The following is a 19,620-nucleotide window of genomic DNA, read 5'->3' on the forward strand; positions in this document are numbered from 1 at the left end:
CCTTGTCTGCTCTCCCTGTACTCTTCAAGGTGTACTGGGGAAGCCTGACTCACTCTACTCTTTCCTCTTGGGATGACCCACCCTGAGCACTCAGGTTTCGGATTTTAGACTACTCTTCAGAAGCTGCTGGAAATTCTAACTTTCCTATGCAGGTAAAGGGCTGATGGGTAACTGCTGCTTTATGGTTTTCTGTGCATGCATTATATAGCCAGGCAAGGAATGGGCTGCTCAGGCGTCAAATAATACATGCCTTTTATCCAGTACTTTCTGGCCGGAGGAAGAAAGTGATATCCTCCAACTCACCTTTTACTTGGGCCTACTATGAGACTGATAATGGGGAGGTCATTCTGTTCAGTAGTTTGGTCTCATCTGCCACTCATAAGCACTGAGAACCTCATGTGGAGTGCTGGACTTGGTCTCAGTTCATTAAAAGCTTCTATGTTGATGATATATGAAAGTTCAAAAAAGAACCATGTGAGGATTAAATTGAAATACGCATAAAATACAAAGAAGGGTTGGTGCCAAATGCATTATATAAATGGGCAGGTCAAAAAGCAGGGAAAAACTTGAGCTGGATTTCAGAAGAGTTTCTGAGGGAGTTGAGAGGACTGACAGTTGAATCTCAGAATCTCTGGGCTCTTAGAGATGGCCTGGTCTGCAGGTAGGGAGGTGGGCCCAATACTAGGTGAGTTTAGCTGGAAACAGTCCTTTGCTTTTGAGGTCATTAGTGTTAAAATACTCTTGTTGGCTTTGTGTGAAGAAACCTGCCTGACCAGTTTCTTTGGTAATTGCCATTTTTGTTGCATTCCAGTTTGCTAATACACCATGGTGGCTGTGCCAGGTGCTTATGATTGCCCAGGTCTTTCATACCCAAACCACACCATTTAGGATCTGAACTACAAAGACTTTGTTTGCTAATCTATTTATTTAGAGCCAATTACATTCTTTCTTTCCCATCCAGCAGAGAGAACCCAACTGAAAGGAAGATTGGCAGAGTCCCCCAGAACACCATATGTATTATCCCCGTGAGTGGGTGTGTGCCTCTCATGGGATATTTGAAAGCTCCTCTTAAGCAGCACAGCTTAAGACCCAGTCTTAAGACCTTTGGGAACACCTTCTCCTTAGGAGGCAGGAAGTGGCCTTGAAGCCTGGAGTGCTAAAGACTGCTGGGGGGGTGCTCAGACCCCAATCCACACACATGAGCAAGTTGCATCTACTCCTCAGGGTGGTAGTGTGGTTCTGGAAGACTTCTTTGTTGCCTTCTGTCACTTTTGTTTTCCCTGGGCCTCACTCTTTATCCTGTTCTTAAAATAATACATTTTTCTGGTCTGGCCTAGATGTTTAAAAAAATTGCAGGAACACCCAGAAACCAACAAAATCCAGTTCTCTTTTGCCTCCTAGAGGTGTACAGCCATAACTAAGGAGGAATGTATTCAGGGCCAAGGGGTCATCTGTCATGTACATAAGCACTGTAGCTATGGTCTGGAAGTAGCAATATTTCCATAAGCAGTGCCCTCTCATGACCTCACTAGTCATTAACTCAGAGACTCCTATTAAATTATTTTTATCTAGACCAAGAAAGAATGAGTTTTTGAGTTTTGTAGGCTCCTCACACATCCTCTTGTCAGATAAGCTCACATGTAGCACAGACACACATACAGGGTCACAGATTGGTTGATTACAGCTTTTCTTTAGGTGTATGAACACAAATAAGTTTGCTTTTTTCTTGCCTACCTTTTGAATCTGAGGTTAAAATGGTTGGTTGCTGCGGCATCTGGGCCTCACATGTATAGGCTTTCACTTTGGGGACAGTGGATCAGTCTGCTTAAAAGGAACAGTGTTTACCCTGACTTTCTTATAACCTGCCCAGAAGACAGACAGGAGGGGAGGGAATGTCAGTGACCTGGAGAAATGAGCTCCTCCTCCCTTTTGCTCTGTCACTTCATTAGGGTACCAGGCTATTCCTGACAGAGATCCTCACTGGTAAATGGCCACAGTTTAGCATGCTTCTTAAAGCTCTTAAGAAGATAGTTGACAGATTTAAAAATTTAATAAGGTCTAATTTCCATACCTTTTCTGATTACATGAAATACATGGCATGTAAGAGATTGTTTGACTTTTAACACTCTGACCTCTTGTCTTTTACTGGATTCATTCCCACATGAAAGTTTAGCCCAGTAATAATAAAATTCAAAGTAATGAAGTAGGTCACACAAGGCCTACTAAGTGGATGTCACACTCCTTAGCTGAATGGGCCAGGCTGTCTGTCATTAGGCCACACCCTGCCATTGTTGGCCACCCAGTGATGCTCTCTGAATGCACCCTGTGCCTTTTGCCGCCAGGCCTTTGTTTACTCTATTTTCCCTAGAAGGTTTTCTCACTACCTCTGTTCCCTCTAGAAGGATCTGTCCCTCCGGCTTCCCTTGGAATCCCTACTACTCATTGAGGCCCAATTCAAAATGCAGATCTTGAAACTTCCTCGAACCAGATGTGATCTTGTTCCCTGTGAGTGCTTTCAGGCCTATGTGTAACCTCCTTTCATGCCTCTCACCATGACACACTCAGCTTCTATACACTCTGGCAGCCAAATTCCACAAGGTCAGGGGCTTATTCTGGTTTTGTATTTCCCATATGTCTAACACAGTGCCCCACAGAAAGATGACCCAACAAGTACTGAAAAAATGGAACAGGAGTATTTGCTGGACATCGCCAAGTGAAGAATTAGCTCTTAAAAAAATACACATGACTATGACTAAGAATTTATGAAATTTTCTGAAATTTGAAAGTCCTTGTCTGAGAGTTGCCCACCTCACAACTCTGCAGGAGGCCTTATCTTTGAGGAAGTTTTCTAGTTCTTGATACAGTAGGCAAAGAGACAGAGTGGATTTAGAGAAAATCCACATCATGGATTTGGAAAACAGATCAAAATCATGACAAAGGAAGGAACTGTGAAAAAGTTGGAAATCTTTAGCCTGGTAGAGAAGATCTAGGAAAGGCCTAGACTCAGTCTAATGATATGGCTGACAGGAAACTAGAAAACTATATAAAGAATTTTCTTTAATAAAAATTGAAAAAGTGGCCTTTTAAAAGCTCCAATTTGCAGAGTTCTTTACCTATTTGTAGTTCTGATTGATAGAAAAGGAAATTGTTAATTCAGCTTTTTTGTTCAGAACTGAGAATATTATAGTTCAGAATTTCAAATTCAGACATTCTGCTTCTATATATGACTTAGCAAAGTCATAAGTTTTTTAAAAAAAATCATTGTCCATCCTGTTGCTCAATATTTCTTGCTCAGTCATCACTCATAGATTCATTAAAAAAATACAGATGGGTTCAGGTACCATTTTTTTATGCAGAAATTGGAGTTACACAACTTCCTTTTATGGTCCTTGTTTGTCAGGGATCTTAGAGCCAAGCATGGACTTCTTCAGAGGTAAATGACTCAAGCTGGTGCTCAGTATATTTGTTTCCCCACTTTCTTTTTAAATGAATCACATTTTTTGGCAGTTGTAAAAGAAACTTGTAATGGTTAAAAAACAAATCAAACAGTACAGTTCCCAGCATTCACTGGTATCAACTGTCATTCTTGTTGAAACATTCAATCTCTTGTTTTTACTTAGCTTGTATGGTACGTGTTTTAATGTTGTAAGGTACCTGATATTAATCTTGGAAATAAGCTGTTACATTAATTTTATTTAAATCTCAGATGCGTAAAGATTACAAATAGTTGGATTCCTGGCACCCAGGAAACATGTTCACATTAACTATATCATATGTTCTATAGCTAGTTACTATGGTTACCAAAGGTCAGGCATGATTCAAGGAGATGCAAAAATATGTATTGTGTTTTAAACTTGTAACCAGTAAACTCTATATTCTAATCTTCTACATACTCTCTTAATGCATTTTGCTGTCTTACATCTTTCTCAAACTAATCTATCAATCATTTCAAACTTAATCCAAGTTCTGTTCTCAAATTTTGAAGTCCATAGTGGAAATGTTTCTCAAAGTCACTTTGAGTAAGGTTGCCTTATACACCAATCTTCATAGAAATGGCTGACAGATGCTTGCCTTGCTTTAGCACACATGGAATTTTTGAAGTGTCAACTGAAAGGTTTTTGGCCCAGACAGGACACTGTAGCTGGTGAAGCCTTAAAGGCGGAACCAAAGAGCTCCTATCTCCCCCACCCCTAGGAATTTACCTGTGACACCATCTTCCCCGCCCCTGGGAACTTACCTATGGCGCCAAACCTAGGACCAATGGGCCACCGGAGCATCCCTGATGCTCCCTTAGGATCCACCCCAAACCGAGGCTACTTACATACCCGCCAGAGAGAAAGCTGGACTCCAGGGTGGGGTGGGGTCGGTTCTGTCTCTCCGTGTTCTCAGAATAAAGGCCTCTTTTGTTTTATACTTCTCATCTTCTGCATATAATCCTATCATGAACTTACTCCAATTTGACTCTTGGAAGGAGCCTATGAAAGACCTCACCTCCTTATTATTGACCTCTGCCTCTGTTCTTACTTCTTTAAGTGGGTACACTGAGGGAAATAAAAGGATTTTTGTTAAAGGTTTGGATATTTTCATTTTCAAATCACTTGACATTTGTTGGTTTGTTTGTTTGCTTGTGATGAAGTCTTTCAGTGTATCCCAGGTTGGCCTCAAATTTGCAATTCTTCTGACTCAGCCTCCTGAGTGCTGGTATTACAGGTGTGCCCCACCACACCCAGCTCTGACACTGAGTTTTAAGGATTCTGTCTCAAGAACTTCAAAAAGTAGATGATATACTATTCTAGGATTTTGTATATTTTCTTTAATTTGGGGTTGCACATGGAGACATACTATGGAGACATAGAACTTCCAGCTGAGGCAGAGACCACTAGATTGCAAGTAGAAGCGGAAGTATAGGAACTGGGTTCTAGACAATCTCCTGGACTGTGTTTGTACAGAAGTATGAAAACACTTATGTTACAAGATATGATGTAGATGGATATAGCTTAGATTACAGAAAGAAAAAAGACACAACTTTTCACTGATGCCCCCCATTTGTCATGATTCCGTAAGAGAAGTACCTCTAGTGGATAAGAAAAAATAGACTATCCCAGGTGAGTTAGTTCTTGGAAATAAGCTGGCATTAAGAACCAGCCCAGTCTCCCTAGGGCTGGGGTTAGGATTGAACTTGGAACTTGTCTTACATTTGCCTCTGAATCTTTCCTTTTCCCCACTGTCCCATTGCATATGAGATCAGATTAATGTTTCCAAGGTTCTTTTGGTGTACTGCTTCCCTACCCTCAGATTTTCAGAGATCACAGGATTAGGTCTATTCAAGGCCTTCCGAAGTTTGCCTCAAGCTTTATTTCTAACCTCATGTCTTGGACTTTCAACTGTAGCCTAGCTGGTCTACTCTTTTTCCACGAGCCTGCCTGCACGGTATAGCTTCCTACCCTTCTTCGCCCACCAACTCCTTTATTTATTTACTCTTTTTTACTTATAGCATGTCACAAAATGTATAAGAATATGTGTATTAATCAGCTTTCCTGATGCTGGGACAAAACACATGACATCTACCTCTTAAAGGATGATAAGTTTAACTTGGCACATAGTTTTGGTGTTTCAGTCCATGGTTGGCTGGCTCCAAGAAAGAAATACCCTGGAGAAAAGTTGTTCACTTTATGGTCAGGAATTAGAGTGAGAAGGGAGGTGCTGGGGAAGGAGATGTACCCCCACCAAAGGCACATGCACCATGACACACCTCTTCCAACCAGCCTCCATCTCCTAGGAGCACATTTAGCTATGAACTCATCAATGGATGAATCCACTGAGGAGTAGAGCACCCCTATCATCTTCCAACCCCCCACCTCTGAACTTTCCAGGGGACATTCTAGATCCAGACCAATAGCATGTCTGGTCAGAGGACTTGGGTTCTGTCCCATGTACTTAGATGTGTAGTCTAGGTCAAATTATTCTTTTTCCCAGAACCTGTATTCTTACATGTATAAATGAAAATGAGTGAATCAGGAGACTTTGGGGTTCCTTGCTCCTAGATTGCCATAGTTATATGTTAGTGTTAGCTTTTTCCTTGGCTGCCTTGGAATACAGGGGCCTTTTAAAATTCTGCAGCATTAGGTACAAATGTAAGAGTAGTAAGTCTCTTACTGTTCATTGTTTGGGATTGTAGTTAACCTTTTTTGGGTTCTGTCTCTAACTACTTTGCAAAAATATGTCTGTAAACTGACAGGCCCCATCAGTAGAGCTGGTTTCCCACAATGTGTGAGGGCTAGTCAGTGGGTTCTAATTTGGGCTTCCTCCTTGTATCAAGAAGCTGGAATTCAAAATATATTTTTCTTATTCCCTTTGTTGGGGAAATAGGATATTTCTTGAAAATCAACTGTGTTTTCCATTTGGGGGACTAAAAGAAAGGTGCAGTGTCTCAGAGAAGTCCCTCCTATCTGATGCGAAACTGACACCTCTGTGCTAGGGGGATTGGCCTTCCTCTGGCAGGCTTTCAGGTACCTGCCTCCAGGACTGGAGGGTTGAAGTGATGATTTCATCTTTTACTGTATGTTTCAGGGCCCTGTTTGATTATGACCGAACACGGGACAGCTGCCTACCAAGCCAGGGGCTCAGCTTCTCTTATGGTGACATTCTGCATGTCATTAATGCCTCTGATGATGAGTGGTGGCAGGCAAGGCTGGTGACCCCACATGGAGAGAGCGAGCAGATTGGTGTGATCCCCAGTAAGAAGAGGTGAGTTGTCATGATCATGAGTGAGACCTTCTCAGGCCTCTTACTGATGTCTGTCTTGTTTTCCTATTGTGCTATAAGTTTCTGGAGAATAGCATATATTCCTGTTTATGCCTTTTTGGTAGAATTTGATACTCAGGTTTTCATTCAGTGAGCCAAAGAGTGACTGCTGTGCCTGCTGCCACTGCTAAGACCATGTACTGGCAGGAACAGGACTTCTTTCTGACTCCCAAACAGGGTGGAGAAGAAAGAACGAGCTCGATTGAAAACTGTGAAGTTCCATGCCAGGACGGGAATGATTGAGTCTAACAGGGTAAGTGGGGACTGACCCCTAAGGAAAACAGTCAGAATGTGAAGAGGGTTGAGAGGCTTGGTGTTTGATCTGATGTATGAGAGGACTGGGGAGTACATACATGTCTTTTTTTTTTCAGAGAGCTGGCTCTTTCCTATCAGGAAATTGACTATTTTTCTGAAAGCAAAGAGAGGGAGTGCTTACAGTCTACAACTAGTCTGGGCCCCTCCCCTGGGTTATTGGCTGTGGAAGATGTGTTGGAGTTGGCTGACTTGCCTGAGAAATGTGCAACCACTTGTGGGTGTGTCTCCCTGGCCACACACCCTGTTGAAACTGTGTGTACCTTGAGCATAACCTGGTTTCATCTTGCCAGAATGCCTGCCCCGGCGCACCCACCTCCCTTTAGAATACACAAGGCAGGCGGGCTTTCCATTCACCCCTTTTCTTCTATGAGCTTTGCAGACAAAGAACTTCTGGAGCTGTAGAGGAAAGAGAGGCATGGAGTAGATGACTGTTTGTCTATCAGTGGCACCTTAGGGCATGTGTCCAGGAGGCTCCAGTAACCTTTGTTCTTTAGGAAGTGCCAGTGAATGGTGTGAGGCTGGACTAGGTAGATACCTCTTAACATCCCTACAACATTTTCCTGTAAACATAATTTTCCTCTTACATCAACTTTCATTTAATCTCATAGACTCCATTTGTGAGAGATGATCTTTTATTTAGCTCATCATTGTCTCCATTTTAGTTTTTCTTGCATGCTTTAAAATCCATTGTTCTGTTTTTTTTCTTCTGTCCTTCCCCTCCATCTTCATGTTCTTTCACAGTCGATCAAAACGAAACGTAAAAAGAGTTTTCGCCTCTCTCGAAAATTTCCATTTTACAAGAGCAAAGAAAACATGGCCCAGGAGTGCAGCATACAGGAACGTAAGTAGCAGCAGAGTCCAGAGAGCAGACTGTCTGAAGCCCCGCCCTCTTGTCCTCAGTTGTGCCTTCCCTCAGGAGGAGTCTGGGCGAGGGCATGAGCACCTGCTTGTGCACACCTGTTTATTCACAGTCAGGGCAGAAATTGGCCTGTGTGGGGAGATGTTGGGGCTTATTTGTCCAGCTCCTCACTTGGAATGAATGTTGGAGGATCTGAGGTAGGACTGATCTCAGGGCCAACCTCCAGGAAGTTCCTGGCACTGGCATTGAAAGTGCCAGATGGAGCTCTGCTGTGGTGGTGAGGAGCAGTTTTTAGCCAGTGTCAGGGTTAGAAAAATGCTTTTTGAAGAGAATAAGGTCAAGGGACTGGGTATTGCTCTCCTAGCTCCTTCCTCTTGTGTTTTCTTTCCCTTAACTTCACTCATCTATGTCAAGAGAAGATCCTATCCTTTCCAAGATTCCTGAAGATGGGGCTGCTTCTGGAATCCCACACTTATGCCTAAGCACACAAGGCATTCACAGGACTTGAAATGGGTTCACTGTCATCCTAAAGGGCCTGCAGAGCCAGTTTTTAAAGAAAACCCTCCCTGGATAAATGAGTTCATGTGGAAGCAGTACTGTTCAACATAGTTCAAATAAAGATTTATTGAAAAACACAAAGCCGATTTGGTAGGAATAGAACTCTAATGCTGAACTATATTAACTTTAAGAACCAACTTAGTCTTGATAAGTCTTCTGACTCTACCATATGTTTCAAAACTTAACTGTTCTGACCCTAAGCTAATCATCAGGTCAGGCTTCATAGTTTCTGATTTGTGTCATTGTGAATAGTAAACATCTTTCATTTCCCAGTGACTCCTCTGTCTTACATGGAGGGATCTTACAGTCTGGGCTGATGGAACTGGCAAGAGACTGTCTAGTTATAACAGGAAATGGCCTTTATTTAGGCCTGCCTGAGTGACACTCATGGTATGTGTGAGTTGTTGCTGTCTGCAGTGTACCTGGTACAAGGTGCCCGTGTCCATACGAAGACTGGGTCTCATCATCCTAGAGTCCCTCAGTACCAAGTGACAGAGGAAGTTGTTTTACTTCTGAGTAGTATGAGGTCATCTAAGATGGAGGCCTGAGATGATGTCACCACAGTTTTACTATTTAGCCCCAGAAGCTCTAGATTAAACTTAGCCTGGAGAAATGTCTCTGCTCAGTGCTCAAGTGGGGGCTAGTGGATGTCCATTGGATGAAACAGTTTTAACTTTCTACCCCTGTTCTCCAGAAGCCCAGATCATCCAGGCAGCTTTGGAAATCACACCCTAGACAACAGGAAGCTTTCCTTGAGGGATCTGGACAGAGTAAGGCAGTACTGGCAAAAGCTTCTTGAGGTGACAGTAATTGTCTCTGCCAACTTGGGGCACACAGGGGCATATTTCTTTCATATACCCACAGAATGAAATGTGATTTCAAGGGCAGAGCAGAGACCTTGTGCTCTGCAGCTACATGTTTGGTCAAAGCAGGTACTCTTAGCCTTGGAGTGTCACCTGCTGTTTTCTGTGGACCTATGGCTGTAGATTACCTTGGAAACTGGTCTACTCCAAAGCCTTCTGGTAGCAAACTATGAGTAGCAGCAAGTCCAGGTATCTTACCTCATCTAGAATGTTCTTTCTGTAGCAAAATTCTTCACTTTGCTGTAGTTCTAGATCTTCACGGCGTTTCATACTTCTGTCACTAATGCTCACTTGCTTCTGTATTCTTCCTTCCCTTGTCTTTTTTCTGTTTTTTTTCTCTTTTCCCTAATTCTCTTCCCACCTTCCCTTTCCCCTCTCTGTCCTTGCTGTCTGTGAAATCAGGACTTCCCTGGGTTAAGTGACGATTTTTATGGAGCAAAGAACCTGAGTAAGTGAAACTTACACACCATTAACTATATTGTGGCGTGAGTGGAAATAGCAGGGGTGGGGGTGTAAGGGACATGGGTGAGGGTGAAGGGTGATGGGAGGACAGTGTTTGTGAGAACTCTGTTCCCATGGCATGGGGAAGTACATATGATTCTAAATATTGCACTTTTTCCCTCAGTATCTGATACCCTGATAGATCCCTAGCATTTATGTCTGTGTTTACCTTCTATACTTTCAAGTGGTATGGCCCAAGCCTGGTATCTCACCTCAGAAGATGGGTGGGTTTGAGTGCAGGGCTAGGGTGAGCACTCAGCTAATGTCCAACCTCTGATCAAGAGGAGGGCACTTGCTGGTTGGATTTTTGTCTCAGGGATAACACTTTAAAGAACTAGGCTGAAGGACTGCAGCCCTTAGCGTCCCCTTAACTTGGGGCAAGAGTGCAGTGAACCTCTGTACCCACTAGTACCTGCTCTACCTCTGCAGATCAAGTGCCGTTTATGGATCATATACTGCAAGAAAACTTTGACCTCTCCATTTTGGAAAATAATTCCATAATGGAAACCTAAAGGACCTGGATGATGAGGCAGGAGTATAGGTAGATATATGGCCCTGTCAGGTGGCTTTTGTCAATGTGTACTGTCCTTCAATAAATCTTAAAGGCCAAAGGTAAAGGAGTTTCATCAGGGATTGTTTAGAAACTAGCCACAGGTGGGAATTCAGAAGGTCCTTCCTAGGGCTAGGGAGCACGGCACATCGTGGTCTGGAGCAGTGTGGTTTTGGCTGAAATGAGCAGCATGTCTCCATAGTTTGGTGTGTCCATGTCTCATCTTCATCTGCCTGTCGCTGCAGGAGGGTGGGCTTTGTTTTGCCCCCTGTGAAAGTGGCTCTCTGCTTGAACTTTCTATACCCATACTCAAAGATGGGCAGACTACAGCTCTCTGAGGCAGAAGTACTGTCTGGCCTCAAGATATTTGTGTTGGTTTGTTGCCTGTGTTTTGAGGTCTTTCTTGTGGTGGATGGAGGCACATCTCTGCTAAAGCCCAGCTCTCCTTAGAAGCAGTGGCACAAGGGCTGTGGGGCCACAAAAGGATACTGGTAACTGCTCACCCCATCTAGCACTTAGCTGCTTAGCTGTGGCACACCATGCAATTCCATACTTTGGGGTGGGATCTTGGGAGGAAATTCATGAGTGGCATGGTCCCTGAACTTCTCCCTGCAACTGTCCCTTCCTTTCCTTTCCTGCTATTAACCTTGGTAGTTGCATTTTAAGATAGGATTTTGAAATCATCCAAGTCAATTCACTTGATTTAGATGAATAGTTTTGCTGAAGGAAGTGAAGTTTCTAGTGCTAAGGGAGGGACTTGGCAAATGGAAAGGGCTCTGGGGACAAGTAGGAGGTAGCCAGGGCATCAGGATTAGAGCCTTGCCTCCCAGTTGGTGGTCTGGATGTGGCGGGCCTGCTGTGGCCTGGCTCAGTTGACAGCTCTATGTCTCACTCCTGGAGCATTTGAGTTTTGTGCTGCATGTGACCTCTCAGTGGTGTGTTCTGAATTGGAGTCTCTTTCTTGTTGGCTTGCAGAGGGAGTGACATCCAACACCAGTGACAGCGAAAGCAGTTCCAGTAAGTGTGTGTCATTCCCCCCATGTCATGTAGCTCTGCCGTGTGTCTCAGCCATCCTCATTCCAGTATTGCATGGCTGCCATTCCTGCTCAAAGGCTGCTGCTCCTTTTAGCCACGTGCACTTTGAGACCTTGGAAATGCCATGGCCAGTTCTTTGTCCCTGTGGGATGGAGTTTGTCCTGTGGATTGGAGGAGAGTGTAAGCCCTATAGTTCTAGCTAAGATCTGACTTGAAAGCATCCCTGCATTCTAAGAAGGCTGAATTACCAAGAAGAAAATCCCTGTCATGTGTGCTGTAGGCTGAAGATGTTCCCAGCTTTTCAGATTTGTTCAGAGACCAAAAGCGATGTAGTTCCTATGGGATGCTATCCTGAATTCACCTTTCCAGGTTGCTTGGACCTCCTTGTCTGTGGTGTGAGTCTATGGTTAGGAAGGAAATAACCCAGTTTTCCTTGGGAGATCCCTTGACTATACTAGAGAAATTAAAACTTAAATCTTATGACTCTTTTGGTAATGATGGCCTTTCAGGAGATGTGGTGACTAGAAATCTTGAAAAACCTGCTAAGAGTTAGACTGAGAAAAAAACCTTTTAGCAAGCATACTGGGTCTTGATGCAGATATCACTGCTTTCCATGATTTTGCTGTCAGCTACTTGAGACCTCCACATTCCCAATGCCAAGTGGCTTGGTGACTCTTTCAGGAAAACCTCATCATTGCCAGGCTACATGGAGCTCCACCATGAAGAAAGAGTAAGCTCAGCATTGCTCTTCAAGGGCACTGAGGACCTAAGCCCAGCCATGTACCATTTTTCTGGGTACTTGTTGGGGGAGGGTAGGTAGACCCACCCTTAAAAGGGCAAAGTTAGGCTGCAGCTTTGTGGGCCTGCATGAGTGCTTTGACTCCTGCCTGTAGGTAAAGGGACTTGGACAAGTGTGTGTCAGCCAATTGATGTATCCCTGTGGTTCTTTCTAGAGCAAGGGATCCACTGAATATAACTGACTGTTACCTGTAAGAATGGTTGCTAAAAATTGTGGCAGTTTTAGGAACTACCGTGACCATGGGACTGCCACTGCTTTTCGCCAGTGGAAAGCAGACAGGACAAACAGAAACCCTGTGAAAAGACAATTTTACAGCCTGGGTGGGGTGAAGTGAATGCTGTACAAAGGGAGGCAGATCATGAAAGACTAACCTGACTACCTTTTTTGTTGTAGAAGGACAAGAGGATGCTATTTTGTCATATGAACCAGTGACCCGGCAAGAAAGTAAGCCTCCCTCTGGAGTCTTGCCATTGTGCCAGTTTTTTTCGTGGCTGTGGAGGGGCTATGAGAGGAAAGGTGGTTTACTGTACATCTATCCCTGGCTGTTGAAGACTAGGGGAGGTCTGCTTCAGTGGTGTTGCTGCCACTAAAAGAGGCCCAGTCCCCTCTTCCAGCAGCTGCTCTTTAATGCCCTTGCTGAGCTGCGGGTGTCCATGCAAAGATCGCTCCTGAATTTATTGGAAGGGGAGATGTTTCAGGCAGACTTGCTTGAGACTTAGATATTCTTAAATGAAAGGCTCTATGTAGTCAAAAGGCAGAGAATGGCCCTGGGTGCCTCCCCATGTTGAGTGGTGACTCCAAAGCCTCCATGTTGTTGCCAGACTTGGAGGTGGGATAGGCTACTAGCAGGTCCAATGTTTACTGTTTCCACGTTCTCCTCCCCAGTTCACTACGCAAGACCTGTGATCATTTTGGGCCCAATGAAGGACCGAGTCAACGATGACCTGATCTCTGAGTTCCCACATAAATTTGGATCCTGTGTGCCACGTAAGAGTTCAGGCAGGCCCAAAGGAGTGAGGCTTGGTGCCTGGGAATTGCTACACTTTTTTTGTGAAAAGGGTCTGGAATCAGGTTCTAGGGCTCTTTGGAACAAGATACATCTGACAACCCTAAGTGAGCTGGCGGCAGTAGTTTTCCCCAAAATTGCTAAGGTCAGGAAGGCCATGATTTGATGAACCATTTGTTAGTTTTACTGAATCTTGTGCAAGTTTTATACCCTATGCCAGTCTTGGCTCAGGATACCCACCTTTCTGGTCCAGTTTAAACTAAAGAGTATATACCATACCTCTACCCTTCATCCCCTGAAGGCTGGAAGAGAAGTAGGTAAGTGAGATATTGTCCCAAGTGCTACTCCCACCCCTACCTTTCACTCATTGGAAAAATTATTAGAATGCCTTTGTGGCCCTTCCAGGTGGGAGAGGATCTCAGAGTTAGTGGCTCAGCACAGGTCATCACCCATGGGCCATGCAACATTTCATTTCTGCCTTCAGACACCACCCGGCCTCGGCGTGATAATGAGGTGGATGGGCAAGACTACCACTTTGTGGTATCCCGAGAGCAGATGGAGAAGGATATCCAGGACAACAAGTTCATCGAGGCAGGCCAGTTCAATGACAACCTCTATGGAACCAGCATCCAGTCAGTGCGCGCAGTGGCAGAACGGGTAAGCAGAGGGGCAGCCTGCTACTTATATACCTCAAAAGCAAAGCAGAGACACTCAGACCAGCTTCCACTTATATTATCCTTCCACTACAGGGGCTACTAAATGGTACTATTGACTAAAGCTATGGCAGCTCTGCCTGTTACCACCTTCTCAGTAAAAGTATCTCTCTCTTTCATGAAACCCATACAGGAACGTCACCTACTAAGGAATCAAGGCCCCACCCCCCAGGCAGATATGGCCTTTTCTGGGTAGTAGAAACAAAAAGTGTAGCCTGAGGACCTCAAGGGAGGATCCTCTGGGCCACTCTGGGTGACCCTGTCCATCTCCTTACCCCTTGGACGTTTGGAATGGCCTTTGGGGTGGGATGGATAGGGAGTGGAGGGCTGATACAAATCTGCTTTTTCAGGGCAAACATTGCATCTTAGATGTTTCTGGCAATGCTATCAAGAGACTGCAGCAAGCACAACTTTATCCCATTGCCATTTTCGTCAAGCCCAAGTCCATTGAAGCACTTATGTAAGTATTTACTGAGACTAAGAGGCCCAGCTAGGTTAAGGTGCCGAAAAAAATGGAGAATACGGTGACATGTTGGTCAGGGGAGCTGTCTGAGTTACTTTTCTCATTGCTGAGACAAAAATATATGATACCCAAAGTTAAAGGAGGAAGGTTTTTTTTGTAGCTCAGTTTTTAGAAGTTTCAAGTCATAATTGGCTGGCTGCAAGGCAGGGTGGCATGGCAGAGGGACATCACAGAGAAGAAGCAGTTCATGGCAAAGTGCACAGGTGGGAGCACCTTAGTGCTCTTTCTGTCCCTTGTATTATATGCGGGCTATATGCCCCATGGTAGCTGTAGCACTTATATCCTTAAAAAATCTTAGCCAGAACTATGGCAAACCAATCAATGGACTAATTTAGTAATCATACACCCTTGATTCCAGCACTACACACTCTAGATCTATCCACCTCTCAAAAGTCTGCCCCTGTGACTGCAGCAAGCTTTGGAGGACATCTAGACACAAGCTATAGTCGAAGGGATGTAGTGAAAACTTGAAGGAAACTTGATGCTGTGGCACCAACCGCATGCTGCTTCCTCTATTTTGAGTACCTGGAAGGTTTGAGGAAGGAGTTAGCCACAGGCCACTCTGTGAGGATAGTTTAGCAGATTCTTAGGAACCTGGAACAAATGTTTATGTTAATTGAAACATAGGATCGCCTTTGGAACTGTTTTTCTTCTGTGTTGTTGGCAGGGAAATGAACCGACGGCAGACATATGAACAAGCAAATAAGATCTATGACAAAGCCATGAAATTGGAGCAGGAATTTGGAGAATATTTTACAGGTAAGAAGCCCTGCTCTTCAGGCACAGGTTCTGTGGTACTAGCCAGACACTGCTCCTGAAAATGTCTCAGAGAGCTTTAGACAGAATTTAGAAAGCTTCCTCAGAATTTCTGGATGCTTTGGAGCTGGTGAGCCAAACCTTTCCAAAGCACTCAGGTTCCTTCACTCTGGCTGTAGCTGTTTAACCAATTTATAGAGTGTAAACTGTTCAACAAATGCTGCTTGGATTGTTAGTTTGTTCATTCTGTCTTCTTGTTCCTCCTAGATTTCAGGGCCCTCTATTACTTTGTTTCCCCTGTCTGCAGCTCTTATTCTCATACTGTGCCTTGCATGTTTTAGGTGCTGAATAAACACCTGTTAATGGTGATTTCTTGGCATGATGTTCCAGTTGTCTGTTGATGTGTGCGTGTGTGCATGTGTGTGTATTTATATGCTTACCTACTTTAAAAGGTCAGCCTCTAAAATGTTGGGAAAATTCCTATGTGATCATCCTTCACCTTGTAAAGCATAGTGATGTGTATGTGTGTGTGTGCTCGGCAGTTTGAATAAATACTTGCTGGTGGTGCTGACAGGCTATCCTGTTAAGAATTCAGAACTGGCCACACATACTTTAGATATTTTGAGCTTCTTCTAACACTTGCAGCCATGTCCTTGATTATTGGGCCAACCTCTGACATGGAGCAAATGTGATAGCCCTAAGAGCATTGCCTCTTGCCAAAAAATTGTGGTTTTCTGCTCTTCCTCTGGATAACTGGGATTTTCCCAGTCTTTGAGAGAAACTGTTTTAAAATCAATCACAAGGTGCCAGCGTTATGGCAGCCAAAAGCAACATGAAGTACAGTGTCTGGCATGTAGTGGGTGCTCTGTAAACATCTTTTGAATAAATACATCTTCCTGTTTGCTACTACGTTGTCTCACTGTCTCAAAGAGGGGCTTCTAGCCAGTTCTTCTCTTACCCTGAACTCGAAGAAAGCTGCCTAGTGAAACCAAAGCCAAAACTGAACTTTTGTGAGCATCCATCATGGCTGGGGGGGGCGCATCATAGAGTTGTTGGGAGAGGCAGGATGGCCGGGGCTTGGGGGATATGCTGTGGACCACAATAATAATTTTGTTTTCCTCTCCACTTTAGCCATTGTACAGGGTGACTCACTGGAAGAGATTTATAACAAAATCAAACAAATCATTGAGGACCAGTCTGGGCACTACATTTGGGTCCCATCCCCTGAAAAACTCTGAAGAATCCCCTCCAACCATTCTCTTGTGAACAGAAGAAATCGAGTCCCTCTTCCCTCCTCCCTCTTCATTCCTGTCCCTATGGGGAGAACAAATGACTACTGTTCTTATCCCCTTTTTTAGATATGTCAAAAATTGAGTTTTCTAGTCCTGTTCTTTCTTTTTTTAAGATTTTTTGTTTTAGTTTATTTTTGGGGATGATGCCATCTCACTCATCATGTGACTGTGCCCATTCCTGCATGGACCTTTCCCAAGCGCTAGCACAGGTGCAAATCCATCAGACCCATTGTTTTCATAAAAACCAAGCAGAAACGAAGAGGAGCAAGGAGGACTGATGGAAAGACACACTCTGGACAGCTGCACGGCTTGTGAAGTGAGCTAAATGCACCATGCGATGAGGTGCTCCTGGGCATTTCTACCCACCTGTACTGCTGTCTTGCAGCTCAGAATGGTGCAACGTAATGGCAACAGAAAGTATCTTATTTATATATAGATATATATATGTAATTTATATAAAATATATAGAAATTATTATATATATTATACGTTCTCCTATTTTATATATATATATGTATATATATATATATATATATATATACATATATATATATATTCACACACATTGGGACTAGGAAATCTGTGGAGACTTCATCAGTGGTACTATGTTAGAGAAATGCTTTAATTTTCGTATTCCAATCAAGTGGCACCTTGAATCCCACCTACTTGGGAAGAGATTGTAAATGGTTGTAGGTGCTGCACCAGGGGCACTTGCATTTGTCATTCTCTTGAGAGCTAAACTTGCTGGAGGCAGTCAGCCTGGGGCCTGAGAGAAACAGCTTTTGCCTGGGGCAAGAGGGTTGGAGACTTGACCCCAAAGCAGCTGCTGCTCCTGAGGTGCAGTCAGTCCTGTGTGCTGAGAGACAGAGAATGGCTAATTATGCTCCATATAAAATTGCCTATTGTTTTATGCCACCTGATGTGTCTGCATGAGAGGTTAACTTTTTGTTCATTTTTAAGCTGCTGTTAAACCAAAACCATGTTGTGCTACTGTGTCAGCCTTTTCATTGTTCTGAATTTTACTTTTACTATTTAAGTGAATGCATAGAATCCAATTTGCCAGTGTTCTAAAAGCTTATGAAGTACTAAATGAGCCAAGCCTTCGGGGACAGTAGGTGACCCAGACTTGGCCATCCAGGCAGCAGAGGGAGAGCAGGGGCTGGTGAGGGCTGACGGTAGGAGCCGGGGCTCTGCACTCCCATGCTGGCCCTTCACTTTCCCATAAAGGATGAGCTGGACTTGGCCAAGGTTTCTTTGTGGGGTTGCAGACAGGCACAAGGAGGCACTTGCCTTCTGATGCTGCTGAGACAGCAAGACAGCGCCAGGCTTGGCCAGCCGCAGAATGAGTTTGATTTGATTTGATTTTTTTTTCAGCTGCTCCATATGCCCTAATCTAGCCACCTCACCAACAGCTGGTAGCTTACTGTTTCATCAGGAAGAAAGTAGATTTTAATGCTGTAAATTTGAGCTGTAGAGCTAAGACTTGCTTACTGGTGAGCTGTGCAACCTTGTGGCTTTTTCCCAGAGTTTGATAACCGTGACTGTGGTCCAGGGAGCCTTTCTTCCTACCACTAGTAGGTGTGGTTCTAGCCCTACCCTATCCCACTGTGTTCCTTTGAAGCCAATGTGCCTCCCTCACTTCCATGCCAGAGGGATGATGCAGGGGAGAACATTGAAATACTTGGCCCTAGAGTTGAGCCACTAATTTAGGACTGGTGCAAACAATACAGTGTTGAAGATTGTTTTAAGCACTACCAGCCAAATTTAGAAAATTTGTTCCCAGTTATCCTACCAACATCATAAGGCTAACTGCAAAGTGTGGGACTCCAGAGGAGGATAAGGAAAGGGGGCAGCAGCTTTCCCTTGGGCAGTACACTGGAGAGAAGGCAAGTGGGATCAAGTGATAACTGATCGTGACTCAGGTGAGGGAGCTAAGCAGGGAGTGTTGATTCTTTGGTGGTAACCAAGTGATATGTTGGTGGTAATGATCTCAGCCCTCTTTCTCTCCTACCCTCCCTCCTTCCCAGGGAAGAAGAGCAAAGATTCAAAGTAAGCATGACACTAGTTGGTTTACCAGTGTTCCTTCCAAGGAGACATATATTTTTTAATAAACGATAGTTGCAATCAATTGTGGCTCAGAGACCTTCTTGAAGCAGCCCAGCAGCATGGGGTGGGACTCCACAGTGGGGAGGACTCCGTATTTGCCTGGAGCTGAAAGGGCCTTTCAGTGAGAAGACCGTCCTTGGGATGGGTGGGTGTGACAGGCACTTTGTGAAAGACCTGTGTTCAGTGTTCTACCCTAGCCCAGAAAAGTACCAGGCTGAATGATGGTCCACATTCTTGATGGTGAAATGTGGCATTTTACTAAAAGCTACATGAGGTAGGGAGAAGCCTGCTGCAACTAAAGCTTGTGACAAAAAAAGGAGTGATAAACTAACTGACCAGTGAATGCTAGCTGCTGGCTGCCTGTGTTTCCCAGAATGAGGGTACAATGGGCTTGGGTTGCAGAGGGCAGCCACACCCCTACTGCTTTCCAGAGCAGCCGAAATGCTCAGATGGTATTTCTCACATGACTGATCCCCCTGCAACTTGTATGGAGTGCTGCCATGATTAAGGTCAAGAGTGATCCCTGAATGAATAACCTGAAAGTGTGTGGGCTGAGTCCCAGAAAGGATAATAACTCACCTGTTTGTGGCACCTTATAGTATATGTCATTGGGTGAACCTATGGCATGCATGCCACAGCAAACTGTTTGTATCATTGAAACTTGTAAAAGGTTCACCATTACTGGTGCAGCCTTCTACTTTCCCATATTCTTGCTGTTTGCTAGAGGGCAATACCACAAAAGGGAGAGACTTCAAAGATTCTTTAGCAGTTTTAAGGAAATTCAGCTCCAAGTGCAAAGGGAACAAAAAGTTTGCTTACAGTTACACTGTGCTGAGACTCTCTTAGATCATATCCTTCTTAGAGGAAAGTGCAAGTGAAGAAAAGCTTGCTCCAGTTTGAGAGGCTGAGCAGCTAAAAGATACAAAGGCAGGCCCACCAG

General features: G+C 44.2%; 1 protein-coding gene across 6 annotated transcripts in view; it reads left to right on the plus strand.

Annotated features, from left to right (window-relative positions):
- Positions 1–18,702, plus strand: part of Dlg3 (discs large MAGUK scaffold protein 3) — a 65,142-nt gene extending 46,440 nt beyond the window's left edge. For 3 of the 6 annotated variants that reach the window (XM_063246032.1, XM_005004188.4, XM_063246034.1), the window contains 10 exons: positions 6,571–6,747; positions 6,982–7,057; positions 7,861–7,960; positions 11,426–11,467; positions 12,678–12,728; positions 13,170–13,271; positions 13,775–13,947; positions 14,354–14,463; positions 15,194–15,285; positions 16,414–18,702. In XM_063246032.1, coding sequence (XP_063102102.1) covers positions 6,571–6,747; positions 6,982–7,057; positions 7,861–7,960; positions 11,426–11,467; positions 12,678–12,728; positions 13,170–13,271; positions 13,775–13,947; positions 14,354–14,463; positions 15,194–15,285; positions 16,414–16,520 — 1,030 coding nt within the window. In that variant the 3' untranslated portion in view covers positions 16,521–18,702. Of the gene's footprint in view, positions 1–6,570; positions 6,748–6,981; positions 7,058–7,860; positions 7,961–9,801; positions 9,848–11,425; positions 11,468–12,677; positions 12,729–13,169; positions 13,272–13,774; positions 13,948–14,353; positions 14,464–15,193; positions 15,286–16,413 lie in introns of all 6 variants that reach the window. The other 3 variants (XM_003471011.5, XM_063246033.1, XM_003471010.5) reach the window with 3 other exon arrangements.
- Positions 18,703–19,620: the final 918 nt, after the last annotated feature.

This window comes from Cavia porcellus, unplaced genomic scaffold (genome assembly GCF_034190915.1).
Source record: "Cavia porcellus strain 051 isolate PalLab524CR breed Dunkin Hartley unplaced genomic scaffold, mCavPor4.1 scaffold_3, whole genome shotgun sequence".
NCBI classification, from domain to species: domain Eukaryota; kingdom Metazoa; phylum Chordata; class Mammalia; order Rodentia; family Caviidae; genus Cavia; species Cavia porcellus.